General features: G+C 31.5%; 1 protein-coding gene across 2 annotated transcripts in view; it reads right to left on the minus strand.

The window, feature by feature from the left end:
* Positions 1-20,759, minus strand: part of LOC115883009 (cardioacceleratory peptide receptor-like) — a 115,745-nt gene that overhangs the window by 46,945 nt on the left and 48,041 nt on the right. For both annotated transcript variants that reach the window (XM_030901281.1, XM_030901280.1), the window contains exons 5-8: positions 19,623-19,767; positions 11,550-11,645; positions 11,278-11,463; positions 2,925-3,053 (exon numbers count right to left, since the gene is read on the minus strand). In XM_030901281.1, the coding sequence (XP_030757141.1) occupies positions 2,925-3,053; positions 11,278-11,463; positions 11,550-11,645; positions 19,623-19,767 (556 nt within the window). The remainder of the gene's footprint in view (positions 1-2,924; positions 3,054-11,277; positions 11,464-11,549; positions 11,646-19,622; positions 19,768-20,759) is intronic.

The raw sequence follows: 20,759 nt of genomic DNA on the forward strand, positions 1-20,759 counted from the left end.
GAAAATAAAATAAAAAAGCTTTTGCCTTGATCTGGTCTCGAATTCGGTTCCTCGGTTCGTAGTCGGAAACTCTACGCGCTGCGCTATGGAGACATGTTCGATTTATATTCAATACTAGAATTTAACGGACTAAATAAAAAAACTAAATAGGATCTTCCTCCGATGCGCAGTAGTGAATGCAACGGATATCGGCATTGAGACGGGCCGCATGCTGCTCCAGAGACCATAGTAAAAGATATATTAAAGAGCTAAGAGCTAGCAACTTTGCTAGCTCTTAGACTATTGGAACAAAAGACTATATTAATAAATATTTTGCAAAAATAATCACAAAAAGTTAATTATAATACACTTTTTCGGCATAAAAATGGCATTGTAAAAATCAGTCCCTATAATGTTACTTGCTTGAAATTGGTCTTAAATGTGATTTATAAATAAAATATATTAATTTTGTTTTTACTGGTAATTATTTCATTATATTGTTCTATTTTAATCTTTTTACCTATATTTATTCATTTGTCACACATGCTTTGTCACAGTATCTATTTAAAGTAAATATGAATTTCGGTACAACAGATATACAGGGTGTCAAAAAAACTAGTGTATCTAACTTAAGTGGGTGATTTTACAAATAAACATAAAACAAAAAGTTCCTATACACATATGTTTTAAAATGAAATAAAAATAAAATAGACATATGTCCTAAAATGCTTCCTGAAGAAATTACAGTCCTCGAAAGGATTAATAAAAATAATAAATTTTGTTTATTCTTAAGAACATTGGTAAACCATTTTTCTTGAAATTTGGTATTCTTACATACATTTTAATGCCAAAGCGAATGGCGATAGTGTAAAATTCCATAACAGGCATGAAGGGTACTTTCCGTTAGGGTAGAGAGTACTACTGATGGTACTTCTTTTATCTTTATAGATAAGTAATTTCAACAAATAGTATAAAAAGCTAGAACTCTTTTACGTAAAACAGGTGCTCTTCGATTAGTTTGAAAAGGTGACGGTTTTCAAGATATATGCAAATCGATGCATGGAAACCTTTAAATGCAAATATCTTGAAAACCGTTCACTGTTTCGATCTAAACGAATAGCACCTTTTTTACATAAAAAGTCCTAGCTTTAATTTTCATTTGTTAAAATTACTGTATCTATAAGGATAAAAGAAGTACCACCAGTAGTAATCTCTACCCTAATGGAAAGTACCCTGTCATAGCCGTTACGGAATTTTACACTATCACTATTCGCTTTGGTATTAAAATGTGAGTAAGAGTACCAAATATCAGGTTTACCGATGTTCTTAAAAATAAACAAAATATACCTATTATTTTTATTTATCCTTCCAAGGGCTGTAATTTCTTCGGGAAGCATTTTAGGGTATATGTTCATAGGAACTTTCTAATTTATTTTTATCTGTAGAATCAACGAACGAAGTTAGATACACTATTTTTTGACATCCTGTATAATATTGATAATTAGTAATGTGTTTGAATATATAATATTGTTATTAATTATTATATAAAACAATATTGAAGCAATATAATTGTTGGAGTGTGTGCAGCAAGATATTAATTTTCATGTTTTAAATATTGTCAAGGTGTATGTGGCGCTAAACTGTATTACTGGATGCCTATATAACCGCAACGTGCATTGAGGAACCTGGCGAATTCGCCAGAAAATAAAAGAATATTACACAATTCTTTAGAACGTTCCAGAAACACTCGCCAGAGAGTATATAAAGCCCGCGCTTGGAAGTTGGACCAATTTGAAGTTTGAATATACCGCGTTTAAATTATTACGAATCGGACAATTTGACGAAGGAATTTTATAAGTAGTTAATTGTGTGTTATTCGTATAAATTGTGTGTAAATTGTGAGAAAAATAAATTAGTTAAGTATTTTGTCGTGAGTTTAAATTAGTGGACCCACGGAATCCGTAACAATATGCACAAGCAACTTTAAATAATGCGTGTGCCCTAAAAATTCATCTGTCACTGAACATTTTTCAATTTCCATTGGAAAAAGTAAAAATCTTGTGATTTATTGAAAACTTCTAAATGTTCTAAATCTTTCAGTGGAAAATTAAACTGACTTTCTTGTAGCCATATATGGTAGCCAATTTATTTCTATTTTTAATGTTCTATAGGAAGCTTGAATATTGTTTGAGTTGAATAACATGTTAATATTAATGTGCTGTTTTATACTATTATTATTATTAGTATTTGTAAATCTTGAAATACAAATTATATACTTCAAGCATCATTAATATATTATTTTTTCAATATTACTGAATTGCTTCATAAATAAAAAAATATAAAAATATTGAAATTAAAATTTTGATCTTCATATAGAGCCTTTTTATATAGCTTAGATTATTAGTAGCTTCTAAACCTACTATAATTTATTTCTGTTCGTAGTATAAATTACTAATACTATTAGTTTATGAATTTTCTATATTCATTTACTGGGCAACTCTATATCATAATCTATTCCTTAATATTGATATATACCGTGCTTTTATTTTAACTGTGAACATAAGGCTTAACACACTAAGTATGTTCATTTTTAAAGTAGAACAGTCAATGCATTGGATTTGAGTGAATAGTATGAAATCAATACTCACACAATAAATAATATTTTTTGTTTTTAAATAGTTTTTTGTTTAGCTAAAAATAGTTCTAGCTCAAAAAATTACCAAAAATCCTAAATTTCGATGGGAAAAAAAATTTCAATTCTATTTCATGTCTATTAACTTTTCAGCGAAAAAACAGTATTGCCTGTCGGTATGTCATCAATGCATGATAAAAGGTTGGTTATGGACTGACAACAGGGGAGTAATTTACAATTTACAATGATTGACGCCTATGTTCATAGCTAAAGTAAAAGCACTGTATATGTATTGCTAATTCATTAAACTTACCGAAAACAATGACGAATGTCATTTTGACAGTCTTAATTTTAGCCCTGGGAATAATTCCTCTGGAGCTGGCTCTACGCGAATCGTAGTCATCTCGTAGATATCGAGGTGGTCTACCGCGGTGATCTTCATCTAAAACCAAAGTTTGTTTCTATTAGAATTACTAAATATCAAGAATATTTTCTAATTTCACTAATCTTTATGCAGGGACGCGCCAAGTATTTTCGGCGCCGTCGTGCGAAATAAGAGTAGGCGCCTTTCTCCAATATTATAATATTAAGCCAAAATTTCCAATGACCAGCGGCGCGGCGCTTGCCATTGGTGGATAATATATTTTCACCAATGGCGTTCATAGATAAAAGTATTACTTAAATTTTATGTTAATTTGTTGATAAGTTCCAAAAAATGGTTTTATTATTTTTTAAATTCGGTGACCGCAAGCGCCTTTAGGGCTTTGGCGCCGTCGCACATAGGTCATTTTCGCCAATTTAGGCGGTAATCAATAATGCCTATAAAATTTAAATTATTTTTTAAAACAAAAATAATTTGTTTGGTAAGAAAATAAATAAATGCGTGGAATAGTGATATTTTCTTTCATTTTATGCTTGTACAGGGTGTCTTACGAAATATTACTTTTTTTTTCATTTTGTTATATCGAACTCAAACAAAAACTGTAGTTCGTTACTTTTTTGTAAGTGAATTTATTAGTATCTAGAAGGTTTACAGAAGATGTACTGTATTAGTAATTGAAAGTAAAAATTAGCTTGAACAATGAAAAAAACAACCTAAAACATTTAACAAATATAAATAAAATGATAATAACACTATTTTACTAGAGAAATTTATGTAATAATATTCTTATTTAATCACTATCGATATCCTCGTCACTACTAAGAGTACAAACATAGTGAAGCATCTAGATGCGATGCTCGCCGCGATGCATCCTACGCGCACGTTTTAAGGACTGTTTTAAAACGACGAGTAAGTGCGCGTAGGATGCATCGCGGCGAACATCACATCGAGATGCCTCACTATGTAGGTACCCTTTTAGAGACATAATATTGATGATCATCATCATCCTGACTAATATTTTCATCAAACTCTGATGCCTGTAAAGTAGGCTCTCGAAGTAAATTAAGAACATCTTTGATAAGTGGTTCCTTATTTGACCGTGCTCCCACACATTTAGACAAAGAGTAATCATAATAATAATTAAATTTTTTAATAATTTTCACTCTTTTATTATAATGTTCGTCGCCATCATGTTGCCCTAAATTTAGCGTATTCAGAACAAATGGCAAAACAGATGCATTTTTTTCCTTCAAAGAATTGCCTTCACACCAAGCAGAAAACATGAAAGATTTTTCTATTGACATGGTACTTAAAACAATATATATTTATTCGCTTGGCACATCTTGGCAGTTAAATTTAGGATAGATTAATCGATAAAAAGATTGTGAATACGAAAAAAATGTTTTTGAAATAAATCTGTATAAATCTTGAATTATAAACCTTTTTAAATACAAAGTTATGAAAAAAAAAACGATTTTTTTCTTATTATTAAAACATCGTATCTTTTCGCCAAGTCATAAGCTTTTTACACGGATATTATTTTTTCTAATAATAAATCTTACTTTATGGTACACAATAACACAACACTACTTTTTAAACTCACCTTCTATTCGTAACAATAAAATTCGAAACGTTATGAACTAATGACAGTAATTTTACTATGCGAAATAATTCAAACAAACTTTGACATTGTTATTCTCGCCATAGCCACCTCTGTTAATATTAAAATATAATATCGCAGAAATAATATCTATGGGGCCCTAGCTCTAAGATGAAATATAAAAAAATATTTTTTTTGATATCAATTTTTTTATTTATTAATTCCTAAAATACACAAAATGACCTATGTGCGTCGTGCGCCGCACGACATTGCCCATATGGACGGCGCGTCCCTGTCTTTATGGCTCTGCCACACACTCGTCGAGTGGCATAGGAAGTAGCGAGGGAAGGAGGCAGAAACGTAGTGTGGCAACATTACTCGTCATGCTGCATATCATGCTCCGCGTCCTGCAAACCATTCCCTGTTTTGTCGGTTTTTTGAGCGCGAGTCAAAGGAGCGCAATATTTAGTGTGCAGAGCGTTGCGAGTACGATGAGTAGGGCGATGAGCAGCGCGAGGAGCATAGTGTGGCAAAGGCATTATACATATACATTGAATATAGGCTTACATTACGTTTAGGAGGGAAACTACATCGTTGTATTTCAATATGAAACAACTTATTTTGTCACTCTTTTTTGACACCTTTTGGTAAATATAAATTTTTGCTAGTCCGGAGGGCTTTGCATGTTTATTTGATATTTAATTTTATGCAAGATATACCGGGTGCGTCTCAAAAGTGCCTCACCCTTATAACTTTTTTATTTTTTCAGATAAAACAAGGAGATTTGGTATTTTAGTATATGACATAAATTAGGATTGATTAACATATTCAATTGTTTTCGGTCACTTCCGGTTTAACCGGAAATGACTACAACTTTTGATTTTTAAATGGCACCTTCGGAATTTTTTTACTTTATTCGATAGACAATGACACTTTGAATAGAATGTCATATGATATGTCAACTTTTGACATTTCGCATATGGTTTATTTTTTATTTGAAATAATAAAATGCTTTTTATAACGACAATTTGACTCGAAATACCAAGTGTGTAGTATCAAATTATTCGTAAAAAAATGCTTTTTCCAAATATGCTAATGAGCCACCCTCGTTCCGTTTGAAAAAATTGAGATATGATTAAAAATACGATTTGGGCATCTTTTAACTGACCAGGAAAAGACATTAAGAACATTAGACGATCAAATCTATTTTTCCAAGGCTCCTTGATTAAAAATTAGTGTTTTTAACACAGTTTTTAATACAATTTGTTTTTAAGCGAATATGTCAAAAGTTGACATATGATATGTCATTTGATTCAGAGTGTCATTTTCTATCGAATAAAGTAAAAAAATACCGAGGGTGCCATTTAAAAATAAAAAGTTATAGTCGTTTCCGGTTAAACAGGAAGTGACCGAAAACAAGTGAATACGTAATTCAATCCTAATTTATGTCCTATATTAACATACCAAATCTCCTTTTTTTATCTGAAAAAATAAAAAAGTTATAGGGGTGAGCCAGTTTTGAGACGCACCCGGTATAAATCTGAAAAAACATTGTGAGGGCTTGAAATTTAGTGAGATTTTTTCAAATTTTGTAAGTGTAGTGTACCGTGCGATAGTTCCCAGACCAAAACTAAATTGTAATTTACCCTGTATAACCTGATATTTAGTTAAAATAACCATTGTGTTAAAGCAAATTACTACTCTTTTATTTTAAATAGAGCACGAAGTATATTATTCCACTATTCAACGGAGCATTCATGTTCATATCTCTTCAAAATACTATTAAGGTGGCCTACCCCTTGGACAAAGATTTTCCTAGATATTTTAATTTTTATGATTTAGTGTCAGTAGATCTTAATTATTGATAATATCTATGTGGCTGTAATAATCGTTTCGTTAATTTAATAAAAATTACAGAATGTAAAGTGAAATATTCAACGCCAATGAAAAATTACACCTTTGAAACATATCTTAATTATTATAGATATGTAAACGTAAACGTATAATTATGTGGCCAAAATTAGCTAGATGAAACCAAATACTCAAAATGTCCCCCTTCTTGTTTACTGCATAAAATTATTCATTTTTCATGTTGTCAACAACAGCTGGTCGATTTTTGTAAACACTGTCTTTAACATATCCCCATAAAAGCAAAGATAACATAATATTATCTGTGATAAAAGTAAAGTAGCATTGTTTTAACATAACCGGAAGTCCAGACTAGATAAACCAGGATCATAATGCATTCTATTAATTGGACAATGCACACTGAAACCACCAATTAATAGAATCATATCAATTATCACTGATAAGTTTACATTTTCTGTAAATTTCTGCGAATTTTGTTTTTGTTTTCTTCTTCTTCCTGTGCCTTGTGCTTAGCCGCACGTTGGCGATTGTCTGTACTCTTCATATAATGTGTAGGGTGCCGTTTTCGACTCTTCGAAATATGGTGGCTGCGTCGCTGATGTTACACCAATCCCGTATGTTTCTTAACCAGGAATGTTGTTTTCTTCCTGGGCCTCGCCGTCCCTCTATTTTTCCTTGTAGAATCAGCTTAGGAATGTAATATTTGTCTCCTCTAAGGATATGGCCGAGGTATGAGACTTTCCTTTTTTTAACTGTATTAAGCATTTCTCGTTCATAGCCTGCAGTTCTTAAAACTTCTTCGTTGGTTGCATGTGCGGTCCATGGCACACGTAAGAGTCTCCGGAGAGTCCACATTTCGAAAGCCTCGGTGCGGTTCAGGGTTCTAGCCTTGAGTGACCAGGTTTCTGCGCCGTATAGTAAGATGGGCCATATGTCGCATTTCACTACCCGTAGTCTAAGTGTTAGCGGGAGACTACGTGCTAATAGGAAGTTTTTAAGTTTAAAAAATGTTGACTTTGCATAATTCGTTCTAAGTTTAACTTCCTCATCGCAGTCCCATCGTTCATTGATCATGGCACCCAGATATTTAAATCGTGGAACTCGCTCTATAATATTTCCATCCACGGGCAATGCGGTGTTGATTGTAGGCTGGCGTCCATTACCATAAGTTTGGTCTTGGCAGCGTTGATTTTAAGACCGAAACGATTTCCCATGTCCCCTATCTTATTTATTATTTGCTGGAGATCCTCTAAAGTTCGTGCTAGTATTGCCGAATAATTTTGTTTTAATTGACACAAAAGATAACTAGTTGTTAAAGTTGAACTATTTTGACAGCTAAGTTGAAGTAACGCCAGACATATGACAGCCATCTAGATTTTATCAAATTATAAAGATCTACTTACTGACACTAAATCTTAAAAAATCCTCTTCCATTTAGCCTCCGTATCGTATGAGAGGCGCAATGCACCCTGTATATTTAATCTAAATTTAATACTTTTTTATTTATTATTAATTGGATATTCCATAACAATAAAATATGTATAATAAAATATTTATGAGTTATATTTTCTGTTTAATATCTCTGTTTTCAAGTCACTCAAATCTTATGACTCTCTAATGACATCAATATTGAACATAAAATTTCATGTCTGGAGTTAATAAGTAAGCGTAAAAATATCAAACTATGTTCATATTTCTTTCTTTTGATATATGGCAGTGTATTCGATTAACTACACTTTTTGAAAAATCTTTAATTTAAGTGTAAAGCCAGTTGGTATATTCATAATTTATAATATTTTCCGAACATCAGAAGTTACCATTTCTCTAAATATTGGGAAAAATAAATATAAAAAAGTTATGAATATACTAAGTAGTTTTCACTTCAATTTAAAACTCATATAGAGTATTGTCCTTTTGTTTAAATTAATTAAAATCAATATTAAATACGGTTTTCATGTTTTTTAGTTCTCGAAATTAAAATAAGATTTAATCAAAATACTCTGACGAGCATGGCTAGAGATGGAAAATTTTTATTTGAAATAAAGTCGTAAAATCTTCTATAAAGTGACGATAAAAAACAGTCTTGCCCTTAGGAATATTAAGCCGTGTCAATATTTCTCCGTTGTTGGTGTAGGGGGCAACGAAATTACATATTTCCAGTTTCCTCATTTACTACTTTTGCATCGCATCTACTATGTGTAGAGCTAACCTACTTTTGCCGTAGTTGAATGGCATTTTTGGAATACGGTCTTAGTCTTTTTGTTTACTTAAAAAAAATAATAGGGAAAAACTGTGAAGAAATATACTTTTAATCCTTAATTACGTCCCTATGGTAAAAACCAATTAGTTTTCATTATTATTAAGTACTACTTTTGGTGAAGTGTAACGATCAATAACTCTACCGGGTGCATATCAAAAGTAGCTCACCCCTATAACTTTTTTTATTTTTTCAGATAAAAAAACGAGATTTGGTATGTTAGTATATGACATAAATTAGGACTGATTGACGTATTCAGTTGTTTTTGGTCACCTCCTGTTTCACCGGAAATGACTACAACTTTTGATTTTTAAATGGCATCCTCGGTATATTTTTACTTTATTCGATAGAAAATAACACTCTGAATAGAATGACATATCATTTGTCAACTTTTGACATTTTCGCTTATGGTTTATTTTAAATTATAACATGCGGTTCATAAGGAGAATTTGACTCGAAATACCAAGTGTGTGGTATCAAATTATTCGTAAAAAATGCTTTTTCCAAATATGCTTATAAGCCACCCTAGTTCCATTTGAAAATATTGAGATATGATTAAAAATACGATTTGGGCATCTTTTAACCGGCCAGGACACTAAAGACACTAAAAACATTAGACGATCAAATCTATTTTTCTAAGGCTCCTTGACTAAAAATTAGTGATTTTAACACAGCCATGGCACTTTAGATTAAAATTTAAAATACAATTTGCTTTTGGGTGAATATGCCAAAAGTTGACATATTATAAAATGTCACTCGATTCAGAGTGTCATTTTCTATCGAATAAAGTGAAAAATACGGGGAGTGCCATTTAAAAATCAAAAATTGTAGTAATTTCCGGTAAAACAGGAAGTGACTGAAAACAATTGAATAAGTCAATCAATCCTAATTTATGTCCATATACTAACATACCAAATCTGTTTTTTTATCTTAAAAAATAAAAAAGTTATAGGGGTGAGCCACTTTTGAAACGCACACTGTATAAGACTACGTTTTGTAATAAACTGTTACAGTATATATAATAAAGACAATGGAACGCCGAAATTCTTGTATTATTAATAATTTAATTAATAATGAACAAACACAACAAAGAATTATTAGATTTATTCTCCTCACTTCAACTGTCTCCAAAAGCTTTTAAATAGTATGTATACAGAAAAATTATTTTATATGTTTTTCCTGAAATTCTTCAACAACACGACGAAAACTAATGCGCCTTTGCATTTGTTGCATTAAAGTAAATAAATGTTGTGCTCAAAACTGGTAATATCTGATTTCAGTTATTCTAAAGTCGGAAAAAAGAGAATGATGCATTTCCGCAAAGAAATTTTTAGGATTTTGGTATATATATTTCTTATGGGGTTTTATATACAGGGTATTCCAGAAATAAGTGCAAGTATTTTAACTGGTAGTATAGTTGAACCCCAGAAACAGATTTTAAGTTTTTTTTCGCGAAAAACATTTTTTGAAAATTCGGAATTTTTTGAAAATATTTTTGGAATTTTTTTTAGTTTTTATATAAAAAAAATAATTTCTTGATAATATGACAACATAGGAAGTAGATTAAATTTACAAGAACGAAAATCCAGAAAAGATCCAGTGGTTCTCAAAATTTTAGCAAACAATCATTTTTTTTTGGAAATTTTCAAAGTAAAATAACTCCGTTATTTTGGACTTATTTGAAAAACGATAACGACAAAATATGTTTCTTTTATCGAGATCTACCACGCCTTAAAATACTTGCACTTATTTCTGGGACACCCTGTATATTCAAGTAAAAAACTTTACCCAAGAATTTAATTGTCTTAATCATTAGTTGATTATAAAAATGTATACCATTAATATTGATCAAATCATATTTTATCCTGATATTATATGCCTATTTAATTTTTTGATTATGTAATGGGCATTTTGTTTATTCAGTTGTTTCGTCGACCCGTCTGAATCCATCTTTGCTTTTGATAAAGTTATAAAATGTTATTCGGGTAGAGTTGTATTGAATGTTAGTACACCCAACAACCACGCAACCACACCTTTTCGTGTTGGCACTTTTTCGGCAATTTTATTATCTTTTGAAATTGTCACTACACAACACGATGCCCAGTTCGGGTTCTTTTTCACTTAATTTTGCTACACAAAACAACGTTACATCACACAAACTTCGTACTTGACAAGTTTATAGTTTTAATAACTGGCACTAGTAAACACCAAAATACTTAAATAGTATGACATAGCCACGATTTCAATATTATTTCAATGCGATTAACATGAACGGTAACTGGGGGTGAAGTAAAGTAGCCGGACGGTTCTGATTTCTGCCGTACCGAGCGCTGCTGTCGGAATTTTAAAAAATCAGTTGAATGTACCAAGCCTATACATACTGAAATAAAGAGGTACGTCATTCTATGTATTATTCATCATTACTTATTTTCTGAAACGTTGTGTTATTGAGTATATTATTTCTTCATCGTTAAAAAATAATCCATTCTTTAAATATAAAGAAAATATAAAATCATTGATATTACTAAAACATGCCTTAGAATGCCATTAATACTTACCCAGTGGTACTGGTACATGGCCCGCAATTGGATTCAGATTTCTACTTTTGGACCAAATAGTCCAAACAATAATTAAATAACACGTACTAATAATCAATGCCGGAACAACAAATAACACCAGCGCTACCAGTGTCATATATAACTTCCATTGCCATACTTGGAGGTCGATCCAGCATTGTGGAATATCTAAAAAATACTATCATGTATTTATCTTGTGTTTATATTATTTTTGTCCGAAATTTATTGTCGGAAAATGTAGGTATGCTCATTACCTTCAACGGGTTTTTCCTCAAAAAGGAAGAGTGTTGGAGCTGAGAAGATTACACTCACCGACCAGGCCAGGACTACCAACAACTTTGCTCGCTTGGCTGAAAAACATATTTCAATTAGACATATAAGAACATTGGTCCTGAATGTGCTTGAAATATTAGATTAAATATACTGAAAGATACATGACTTTACCTTTGACTTTACTGCAGTAGCAGCTTTGCTCGCGTATTACAGAGCTTATGCCGAAAAATAAAACGACTTTGTATACAGAGAGTGGCATATTTACAGTAGCGTCGGGAATCGTTAATTTCTCGTTTTAAAGAAAAACGATTTTCGTGTCAGTAACTAATAGAAAACGTCTCCTACTCTAACTAATAGAATTATAGCGGAAATCTATAAGTGTGCAAGTAAAGAACTTATTGGTCATCTTAAGGCTCCTCTCTTCGATGTGATATGGGAAAGCGGAATATATTTAAGAACAAAGGAGGTGCATCAGACTGCGGAAACTACTAGGGAATTTCACTATCTAGGAAAATCACTATCGGACGAAAAATTCTTGCAAAAATTATGTCAAACCGCCTGTATCCACATATAGAAAAAATCTTCCCGGAATCGCAAACGGGTTTTCACACCGACCACCGCCTATTCCATATTCTCCGTCTGCCAACTACAGGAAAAAGTAAAAGAGCAGCATTGTAAACTTTATATTGCATCTATCGATCTAACAATAGCCTTTGACTCTGTAAACAGAGATGCACTATGGGCAGTTTCTCACCGGTAGTAAAAGCTTCCATAACAACAACAGGTCAAGAGTTTCACATCATGGATCACTGAGCGATCCTTTCCTAACAAATACAGAAGTTATAGGCATGGATGTGTCAGCGCCTCTCCTATTCAACATATTCATGGCAGCGCTCTCCATTACAGTGGACACCAAACTGCAGGGAAGAGGAATGGGCATAAGATACAGATACGACGATGGCCGGCGCCGGCGGTCTGTTCGACATAAAAAGACTCACGGCAAAAACACGTACACAATTCATCACAGAACTTCAATACGCTGAAGTCTGCGCTCTAGTTGCAAAAACGTTACAGCAATTTCAAGAAATGCTGAACATATATACCTGGGCATACGCGGCTGTGGGCCTTAAGCTGAACACCAATAAAACTAAAATTATGTGCACTCCTCCATAAAATCACAACAATGCTATAAAAATCGGAGAACTGTTGGAATATGTAGCAGAATTCAATTACCTCGGCAGTTTGATTTCAGAAAAGGCCAATATCGACTCTGAAATTCAGCACAGGATTAGAAGCGCCTCAAGAGCATTACGGAAATTAAAAGACAAGTTCTAATTATTGTTAGTTCCCAGTTAGTACGCAGAAAAAACGACACAAACCGAGCATCATTGTACATCGGGCAAAAAAAAATACCGTTAAGTTTCTGTTCGTTCGTCTGTATGTGTCTTAGTGTTGGCTGTTGGAATCGCCATAAATGTTTGTAGGCATATGGATTAATTTATGTTTTGGTGCCTGAAGATGCGAATCGTGGCAGAAACATTGTTTCCTTTCGAAACTTCCCAAACACCCACGATTTTTTTTCTGTATTTAAAAGACAAGGTTTTCTACAATCATGATTTGAGTACAAAAACGAAACTTGCAGTTTACCGAGCAATAATAATCCCCACCATGTTATATGAAAGCGAAACCTGGGTTTGGTTTGGTTTGGCACACAAACGCATTAAACAGTTGCAAGAGAGACATCTTAGACAACTGTTAAAAATTAAATAGTACCACCATGTCTCAAACGTATCGGTCCTTGAAAAAGCTAGGTGCGAGAGCGGTGAAGTCATGATTACTAAATCCCGCTTAAGATGGGCTGGTCATGTATTCAGGATGCAAGAAAACCGCCTACCAAAATATCTCGTTTACGGTGAGCTTGCAGACACTAAGAGGAATTCACAAGGTACAAGGAGATTTTCCACGAAAACTTAAAAGGGATAATCATGCAATATCAATGAGAGGAAGCAGCGCACAACAGAACGCAAAGGAGAAGGATTGTAAACTCAGTTAATAACGACAACCAAAAAGTAAAGAGATAACAAAGTAATAAGATTTTTGAATGTCTAAGACAGATAATATCACGTATCGGGCTTTTCAGTTACAGAAAAGCTCATGAAAGAAAACGCCTTGCGTAACCATCTTCTGATGCGTGTGAAATACTCGTTAGCGAGTAATGGCAGTTAGTATGTAAGTAAGAATAATAGTGTACTCCGACAAATTACAATTCCGTTTTATACAGGTTGAGTCTTAACTGCAAATATCTTTAGGGTAAGTAGATCTCGATAAAATAAACATACTTTCTCTTTAACATTTTTCAAATAAGTCCAGAATAACCGAGATATTCAAGTTTGAAAATTAAAAAAACAATTGAGAGCCACCGGATTTTTTCTCTATTTGCATGCTTTTTAAGTGTCGTAACCATGGTAATATGTTCAGATTATTCAGAAATTATAACGTGGGAAAATTTGCAGCAGGTCTAAAAAGTTTTCTAAAATATACAGAAAATCCTGCATTTTCTTTTAAATTTTTTAAAAGAAAATGCACGATTTCCAATTTATTTTTGCGAAAAAATTGTCATAGTGTTCCTAGGGTCCAAATAAATCACTCCTAAAAATATTTGCACTTATTTAAGACCACCTATACCTATATGATGTGGTTTGGTTTGGTTTGGTTTGGTATGCTACAGGTATGCTTTGTATTTTTCTTATATTTAACCCAATCATAAAATATACACTTAAATATTCACTTATTTTTAAAAATATTTGCAATATAGTTATAGATAGAGTGATAAATAAAGCAATTGAGTACTGGAATATATTATATACTTATTTAAGTAGTTGTATAGGGTGGTCGAAATTGGTCTGTTTTAACAGAGAAAACCTATTTCCTCACTAGATAGAGCAAAACCGACATAGATGTTATGGGCTCGATTTCTGAGACACGTTTAATAGCATAAACCGCCTGTTGATATTTTCACTGCCAACTGAGATACGGTGTCTTTTTGATTTTTTTACCATTTTGAAAATTGTCCATCACTTTTTTAATTCGCGGAATAATAAAATTCTTTAAAGACGTTCTTAAGGCACTTTTTTAAGCACAATCCAGTGGCATAGTGATTACAGTTGAGGGTTGGAACCTTTGGTGTTAACACAGCAAAATAAAAACACTAAATCACCACAATACACCAAAACACTTTTATTTTACACTGGATGCACGTTTCGCTAACCATGTTAGCATCATCAGCAGATGATTATGAACTAAAGACTATCTTTAGTTCAGATAGTTTAGTCAGATTATAAACTAAAGATAGTCTTTAGTTCATAATCATCTGCTGATGATGCTAACATGGTTAGCGAAACGTGCATCCAGTGTAAAATAAAAGTGTTTTGGTGTATTGTGGTGATTTAGTGCTTTTATTTTGCGGCATAGTGAGTTTTTTTCTATGCTTGCTCTTTTTGTCAGAAATTATAAAAAATATAATTTTTTAAATGGAAATCATACTTGGCTATGAACTTAAAAAAATGCTGACGTTTAACCATTTCGAACGATATAAAGTTATGGGTATGTATTTCTAAGAATAAGAGAAATATTAGGTTTTTCATCTTTGTATCGAAGTGTGTCTTGATTTTGTGTTGACCTAATATTAGCAATTTAATATTCTATATTATTATTTATCTGCATAATTAGAGACTTTTCAAAAGGTAAATTAATATTCTATATTAGTTTTAGTAATTACAATTGAAATCGATACAATACACAAAGAACAAAGCATATTTTTTGAGTGACGAATATAGTTTTCTAAAAAAAAAACATCAGATGTTCAAACTGGGCACCTCCTTGTTGAATACGTAATAAACATCTTTTGCGCACAGAGTTACAGCGATATATTAGGCGAACTGTTGTAATAAGTCCAAAAGCTTGCCTAGTAGCCTTCTGCAATTCTTCTTTCGTCCCAATGGTTCCTCCTTTATATATAAGGTCTTTTAATTTTCCCCATAGAAAATTCGAAAGAAGTTATGGGGTCCCTTGTTTCAATCCGATACTCTCTAAATTCTCCATTTAATGACGTTTTAATTGTAATTGGTAAAACTAATATAGAATGATGTCAAAAGTCTTCAATTTTGCAGATAAATAATAATATTGAATCTTAAATTGCGATAAAAAATAATTAGGCAACTAGGTCAACACAAAATCAAAGCCCGCTTCGACACAAAGATAAAAAACACTAATATTTCTCTCATTGTTAGAAATAAATACTCATAACTTTATATTGTTGCAAAGGGTTAAACATCAGCATTTTTTTAAGTTCATAGCCAACTATGATTTTCATTTAAATAATTATAATTTTTATTATTTCTGACGAAAAGAGCAAGTATAGAAAAAAACTGACTACGCCACTGGATTGTGCTTAAAAAAGTGCCTTAAGAACGTCTTTACAGAATTTTATTATTCCACGAATTAAAAAAGTTATGGGCAATTTTCAAAATGGTAAAAAAATCAAAAAGACCCCGTATCTCAGTTGGCAGTGAAAATATCAACAATCGGTTTATGCCATTAAACGTGTCTCAGAAATCGAGTCCATGACATCTACGTCGGTTTTGCTCTATCTAGCCAGGAAATAGGTTTTCCCTCTTAAAACAGACCAATTTCGAACACCCTGTACATAACACCAAAAAATTATCTCCTACATATAATATTGATACTCTTTAAAAATTCATAAACTTCTTGAAAGTTTTGATACATATTAAAATATAAAAAAGTAAAATAGATAAATATTAAAATATCTTAACTTAGATTATTCCTCCTTTCAAGTTATTGATTCAAAATAGCATAACTAATGTAAAGAACATAGGTGAACATCTTTAAATGTATATTTATTAAGTGATAAAGTAAATACCAAAAACTAATATAAATTACATGCAATGAATATCTCAAATTGTTTAAAAAAAGGACATTAAACATGAATGAAAATAGGGTTATACCTAATATATAGATTTTAGATCTCTTAGGTTATTTAGATCTATAAAATATATAAATTTTAGATCAATATTCTATTTGAACATTAATTTTGAAAAGGTGTGCTAAAATAATATTAAAAAACAATTCGGGAAAAACGTGCAAACTAATTCGTTTTTTATTTAGTTTTTTTACTATAGTGTGTTCGTTCTTATTAATTATACTTACTTTTTTATTATTCATTTCGTATAATACTGTTGAAGATGGAGCTTTTTCTGCTAGCTTTGCTGCAGCAGCATAAAACACTAGTTCACTTAAATACCCTACAACACTTTAATTTGAATACTGGACGCGCGTTTCGCTAACCATATGTTAGCATCATCAGCAGATCATTAAAACTTAGCTTATGTAATTAAAACTAAACAAATAGACTTTTATATTTATCACCTGCATGACGAAAGGTCCTTTGTTTAAAGTAAAGTGTTTTGGTGTATTGTGCTAAACTAGTGTCTTATTTCGTTCCTATATACAGGGTGGTCCGAACTGTATTCCGGAAACTTCAGCAGCATATTCCGCAGATAAAAATAAGTAAAAAAGTTCGTATAACTCTGTTTTTTTTCTCAGGTAAGATTTCGACAGACGATGAGAGAAGAAAAGCAAATGACGTCCCATACCAATCTATTTATTTTACTAAAAAAGTTTCTAATAATTTTTAAGTTATCTATGGATGGGTTTAAATATAAATCCGTCATACGTCGTGTCTTGTTGTTTTTAACCAGTTTTATTGGTTTATTTAAAAAATGACAGATCGTATTTCAATTTTATTGGTTTGACGGAACGATGAACGACAAACGGACGCCGATGCGTATAAACTCGCCTTTAGATTTTTGTCATTTTTGACGCTTGTCAAAGTCTTGCCAAATTATAGGTTAGAATTTTGTGTCAACTTTTGTTAAATACCCTGAGTTCTGGAAGATGATGCATTTTGATTCGTATTATTACGTGTGTTTTGTGTCTTTTGAAGTCAAGTGGAGGAAAAATCGAGTGAAAATTAACTGTAGACCCAGAGCACAGTTTATGGTTTATACTCGCTGCCCAGGCAGAAAGTTTTATACACCAATGAAGTTGCCATCGATAAAGTTTGTATACCATTTCGTCGTAGATAAGTGCATCTCGTATATGGTAGAAGGATCAAACTAAACACATACTAAAAACTGGAGTAGCTGTAAAATATCGACATCACACGATAGGTAAATAATGGATTTTAGTACTGCAGAAAAATAATGTCAAAATGTACTGGTTTAAAAAAATTAAGATTACAGTTAATTAATCAACCTTAAGGTATAAAATTTGGTAGGTGTTATTATTAATAAAATAGTTTGTTTTATTTACCTATGTTGTTTTATTTATTCCTGTGGAATATTACAAATTTGTATTTGTACATAAGTTATATTGATAAATATAATCATAAATGCGGGTAGTTTCATAAAGCTTGAAAGTAAATAATAGTTCTTTTGCATATTTTTTTGGTATATAGTGTCTTGTTCTTGTTTGTTTTGTATTAACACATACCGTTTTTATTAAATAAAATAACTCGATTACATTTTTTCAGTTTTATACAGTTTTTTTCACAATATTTTGAAGTAATCACTTGTCATCTTGTCAATCAAATTTTAAATATATCCTGCTATGCGTTCCAGTTGTACCAACTTATTTCTTTGTAAAATAAAATAAACTACTTTGAAATTAAAATGACAGACACATCTATCACTGTCAAGGATCTTCTCGTTGGACAGACTATATAGATGTATGTCCTAAAATGCTTAGTTTCGGAGATAGAGGGTGTAGAAGTTTCATTTTTATTTCGATTTTTTCCAAATAATTTCTGAAGTAACGTCAATATTTGGATGAAAATTGGTGTCTGGGAGTTTTTTGACATGAGAAATTTGATTTTGATGTCAATATGACTCCTACTTGTAGAGGGCGCCACCTACTTATTTTTTAACTGGTTTGAAGAGTAGTAACTTTTCGTCCGTACCTGTATAAAACTACTGCATAAAAAAAAATATACATTTACGATGTTTTTTATGTAAAAAAGGTCTCTAGGTAAAGAGTAATGGTTCTCGAGATATTGGGAATCGAAATTATCAATACCTGTTGACATAAATTAAACATGCATGCTGTATTTAATCAGCATGCATGTTTAATTTATGTCATGTTTACATTATGTTATGTTATTAGACTAAAATAATAAATTTTAATTTTTTTTGTGCCAAAAGTCCAACAGAAGCTGTTTTATCATCAATTTTTCGAAGAAAAATTTTTGATTAATTTAAAAAAATTAAAATTTTCCAAATGTATTATTTCAGTTAAATAACTATCTACTCAACGTGTTTATTTTTTGTCAATAATGACATGTATTGACTATTTTCCATTCTAAATATCTTGAAAACGGTTGCTCGTAACGATTTTTACCAAGAGACATTTTTTACGTAAAAAGTTACAGAAATGTCGAGAGAAATGTATATTTTTTCACTCAGTAGTTTTATACAGGTACGAACGAAAAGTTATTGCCCTTCAAAACAGTTAAAACACAGGTAGGTGGCGCCCCCTACAAATAGGAGTCATATTGACATAAAAATCAAATTTCTCATGACAAAAAACTCCCAGACACCAATTTTCATCCAAATATTGACGTTACTTCAAAAATTATATGGAAAAAATCGAAATAAAAATGAAACTTCTACACCCTGTATCTCCGAAACTAAGCATTTTAGCTTATTATTATTATTTTTTAAACATTTATACGAGCTTTTTGAATTGTTTTTATTTGCAGAATATGATGTCGAAGTTTCCGGAATACAGTTCGGACCACCCTGTATATGTAACCAGAAATTTACAAGACAATTTTAGCTTTAATATTACTAATATACTCCAAACATTATGAGAAATATGTGTTTAATACAACACCATGTTTTCACTTTTGAGTATATTTTGTATAAATATAAATAATACATCAACAAATACGACGTGTTGAAAGTTCATAAATTACTTACAACTACCGCTAAAATTCATAGGGTGTGTGATAGCATCGTACCGATCAATTGAGAGCGCCACCAAGACATACGTAGAAGAGTACGTCACAACTGCTTGAAGAAAACGAATAAATTTACACAAGATGTTGCCGGCATACCATGCTACCTGAAAAAATTAAAATTATATTTTTGTCCATTGAGTTGTAATATTAAATATTTAATACTATAAATACTAATACAATTGAGGTTAGAATTTTTGTCGCTACAATAACAAAATAATACTAGTTAATTCAATACATCAAAACATTTTATTGTACGCACGTTTGTTTAATCATGAAAGCCGTCACCAGCAGATTATTAAATCTAAACAGGTTTTAATCACATGCTGATCATGCTATCAAAGTTTTGGTATATTATAGAAAATTTGTTTTATTTGGATATTATTACTACGACTTGCTTTCTATCAAGCTACTGTGATATTATTTCTAAACAATACTAAGTATTGTGTATATTTGAACAAGATTACACTTGATTGTAATAAATAAAAATGTTCTAAGTACCAAAAAGTCGGTTTGTCATGTTTTATTTGTAAAATGTCCTAAGGTCCATAACCAACTACATAAAGCGCTAAGAGCCACGACTATTAAATTGTAATAGTATAAGTAAAAAAATCTCAACAGTGACACCGCCTGTTCTTATTCATTGGTTATACAGGGTCCGGCAATAGTGCGTCGGGTATCTGTAGCTCGTATTGGAAACCATTAAAAACTTCAGAATTGTGTGCAAACCTAAAGTGTGTACGAGGATATATTTCAGGAAAATATTTAAAAAAAATGGTGGGTCAAAAATGTGTGAGTGGATCGGGATGACTTTTTTTAAATGGAACACCTTGTATATTATTGCATTTTTGGCTTCCGTTCAGATCACTTTACATAATCCTAAAATATGATAGTTTCAGAGATATTAATAAATAAGTAAAAAATATGTATTTTTCAGCCTCAAAAAAATATTAAAAATACACGAACTTTCCTGAAATCAAAACTATATTACATATTTACTTTAGATGGTCTGTACTTACTTTGCTGTACATATGGTAATCGTAAATAATACAGCATGTTCAAAATTCTACGTCAAAATGTCTAAAATATACCGTAATTT

This window comes from Sitophilus oryzae, unplaced genomic scaffold (genome assembly GCF_002938485.1).
Source record: "Sitophilus oryzae breed Bouriz unplaced genomic scaffold, Soryzae_2.0 scaffold_1801_pilon_pilon, whole genome shotgun sequence".
In the NCBI taxonomy this organism is placed as follows: domain Eukaryota; kingdom Metazoa; phylum Arthropoda; class Insecta; order Coleoptera; family Curculionidae; genus Sitophilus; species Sitophilus oryzae.